Source organism: Seriola lalandi, unplaced genomic scaffold (genome assembly GCF_002814215.2).
Source record: "Seriola lalandi dorsalis isolate HSWRI2012SDOR001 ecotype SW California unplaced genomic scaffold, Sedor1 jcf7180002054483, whole genome shotgun sequence".
Taxonomy (NCBI): domain Eukaryota; kingdom Metazoa; phylum Chordata; class Actinopteri; order Carangiformes; family Carangidae; genus Seriola; species Seriola lalandi.
In genome coordinates this window covers 422,987-425,932 of record NW_019525036.1, presented here as the reverse complement: position 1 = coordinate 425,932, position 2,946 = coordinate 422,987, and the positions used below count along the sequence as shown (strand labels likewise).

At 46.7% G+C, this 2,946-nt stretch overlaps 1 protein-coding gene across 2 annotated transcripts in view; it reads right to left on the bottom strand.

Moving 5' to 3' along the window:
• cacna1g (calcium channel, voltage-dependent, T type, alpha 1G subunit) overlaps positions 1 to 2,946 on the bottom strand; it is a 119,715-nt gene that overhangs the window by 99,657 nt on the left and 17,112 nt on the right. For both annotated transcript variants that reach the window (XM_087175700.1, XM_023412584.2), the window contains exon 3: positions 1,728 to 1,825. In XM_087175700.1, coding sequence (XP_087031826.1) covers positions 1,728 to 1,825 — 98 coding nt within the window. The remainder of the gene's footprint in view (positions 1 to 1,727; positions 1,826 to 2,946) is intronic.

The following is a 2,946-nucleotide window of genomic DNA, read 5'->3' as shown; positions in this document are numbered from 1 at the left end:
GCGGGGTAAGAACCAGACCAAAATCATCCACACATTAATGCGCTATTAGTCCAGCGATTAGGGTGAGGAATGGTTGGATGCCTAATGAGCAAGTCGGTGTGTGTGTGTGTGTGTGTGTGTGTGTGTGTGTGTGTGTGTGGATATGTGTCCTAATGAGAGCTGGTGGAGCCCTACAACCACTTTGATTGACAAGAGGCTGAGATCACAGATGAGGGTTTGGGAGTGTCATCAGTAGAGGGACGGGAGAGACGGGACACGCCCCTACATGGGGTAAACACCTGCACACACACACACACACACACACACACACACACACACACACACACACACACACACACACACACACACTTTGCCTGCAGTCTCTGGGCAATTTAGAAGCTAATGACATAATTAGGGTCTGTATTTAACTGTTAGCATTGCAGGGGGTGGGATCAAGGTAAGAACGAATGGCCTGCTGGGTGGGTTTAAAAATGCTTATATTTTATTTCATACTGGAAATTCAAACTGTGCTGATTAAACTCTAATGGAGACCGATGGAGGAAAAGGAGGAGATGAATATGGAGGTTTTTCGGGAGTTTGGATAATATATGTGTGTGTGTGTGTGTGTGTGTGTGTGTGTGTGTGTGTGTGTTTGTGTGTGTGTGTGCTTTAATAAAACGTGATGAGTTGCAAAATTGCGTATAAATCTGAGTGGCTGGGGAAAGCCAGAACACAGAGACACAGCTGACTGGATCAGATTGTCCCCGACCTACATTTCACTAGAGATTCAATCCACCTGCACGCTCACCAATTACAAGCAAGAGGCCTGACAGAGGATGTGAATTATCACCAGACGCACCTGTCATGTTGCGTGAACCGACAGGTGCATGCTGGGTCTGGCTAAACGCTGAATGCTGAAACACCTACGGTCAGGTGTGCACCACCTCTCTGCTGTTTCTGATGATCCCTGTTGTGACCTCAGAGCTCGTTCGGCTCGGTGTTTGAAAACATGGAGGAGCGCAGCGACGCAGAGCGGCTGAGCGGACCGGTTATGTTCCAACGCTGAGGACGAACGATATTTATATGAAACATAAATCCTTTGATTTATGTTGTTTAATATTGGTACAAAAAAGTCAATGGACACCCACCATGGGGTTGTAATTATTAATTATCAGTATGCACAGGCGGCAAAGTGCCTGACTGGAATTTATTGGTTGTTGTTCTGCAGTTCTTACCTGGGAATGGCATACTATATATATTTATATATATACACCTACATATACTGTATGTCTCTAGCTTTCTTTCTAATGAGCATGAACAGGGTTCGGGTTCAAATGTACCCGAACCCTGTTCATGCTCAGAGAAGCAGCTCATTCAGCTGCTCGGGGAGTGAAAGCTGTGGAAATCACTTTTCACTTAAATATGGAGATTATTTTTCTTCCTGCACTTCATATAGTTTATTTTTCGTGAGCATTGAGAATCTCACTGGTCAGTCCACAGTCTCACCAAGGCCAAGATATCAGGACCCGATCAGATGTGAGTCTTACACCGAAGAACTTCTATCTAATGTGAACAGTTTCAACTTCTGCACCTTCAGCCTAAAGTTCTCCACATCCTGTGCTTTGGTTGCAGATGAAAAGAAGTGTGTTTGACTCCAGAGGGAGCCAAAAGTGTTGTAGGGATATTAGAGGACAATGTGACTCTGGTTTAGAGAGCTGAAGTGTGAGGACCAGTAGGTCAGCACTCACTTGGCACCCGGTTGATGGCTCTCAGCGGTCTCAGCACGCGAACCGTCCTCACCGCCGAAAAGCTGACGTTCTGCAGGTTGAGGGAGTATTCCAGCATCCTGCAACATATGGAGAGAGAGAGAGAGAGAGAGAGAGAGAGAGGATAATATGTGTTAATACAACAAACCGCTACTAAACCAATACTTTCATTGCCATCACAGGTCGTACTACAGAACCTGATCTTGATCATCTGGGATTATCAGACACAGAAAATGTGAAAGTAATATTATGAAGCAAGTGGTAATTAATCCTATAATACCCTCAATCACATTTACACGCTCGCCTTCAGAGACCACTGCGACGCATGTGTTCTGGCACGCGCTGTGCTTTCATTCCAGAGCTAACTGGACTGCAACTACAAGATCAGAAAGTTAGAAAAACAACACACACACACACACACACGCACACACACACACACACAGTGCTGTGCAACAGGCAATGTTTATGTGCCTGACAAACACATGCGTGTATTCACCACTATCAACCTTCAAAAGGAGCGAACGTGCATGTGTGCATCCTCCTTTGAGATATCAAGAGCGAGTGAATGGCTTGTCATTGAGAGGAAGATGCGGCACATAAAAGAGCAGCATCGGATCAGTCCGCCTCGTAACCTTGAGACGGCGCGGCGCTCTTCACAGCCTCTCCAGCAGCTCTACAGAGGCTGTGATTGGAGGTTAGAAGGACAGCGCCGAGAGGAGAGAGAGCGAGACGAAGGAACGCTTGGGAAAAAAAACGTTTTCTCTTGTTTCTTGATCAGTGTTTACCGTCTTCTCTTCTCACACTCGCTCTCCCGTGTGTGTGTGTGTGTGTGTGTGCGCATGTGTGTGTGTGTTGAGCAGATGCTGAGCACATGTGCAGGGGCATGCAGATGAAGGAATTCCCTCCTCGCACCGACTCCAAGTCTGTCTGTCTGACAAATTTGCAACACATGTTGGACAGTGTGTGTGTGTGTGTGTATGTGTGAGTGTACAAGCCTGTAGTGCAAGAAACTCCTTTAATGAATGTAGAAATTTGCGTGTCCCAATACAGTATGAGCCTGGATGAACAGGAATACACACTCGCTCGCTCTCTCTCACACACACACACACACACACACACACACACACACACACACACACACACTCCTACCCATGGCTGACAGATGGCCTGCAGCCCAGAGACAGTGGAGTACCCCCCCCCC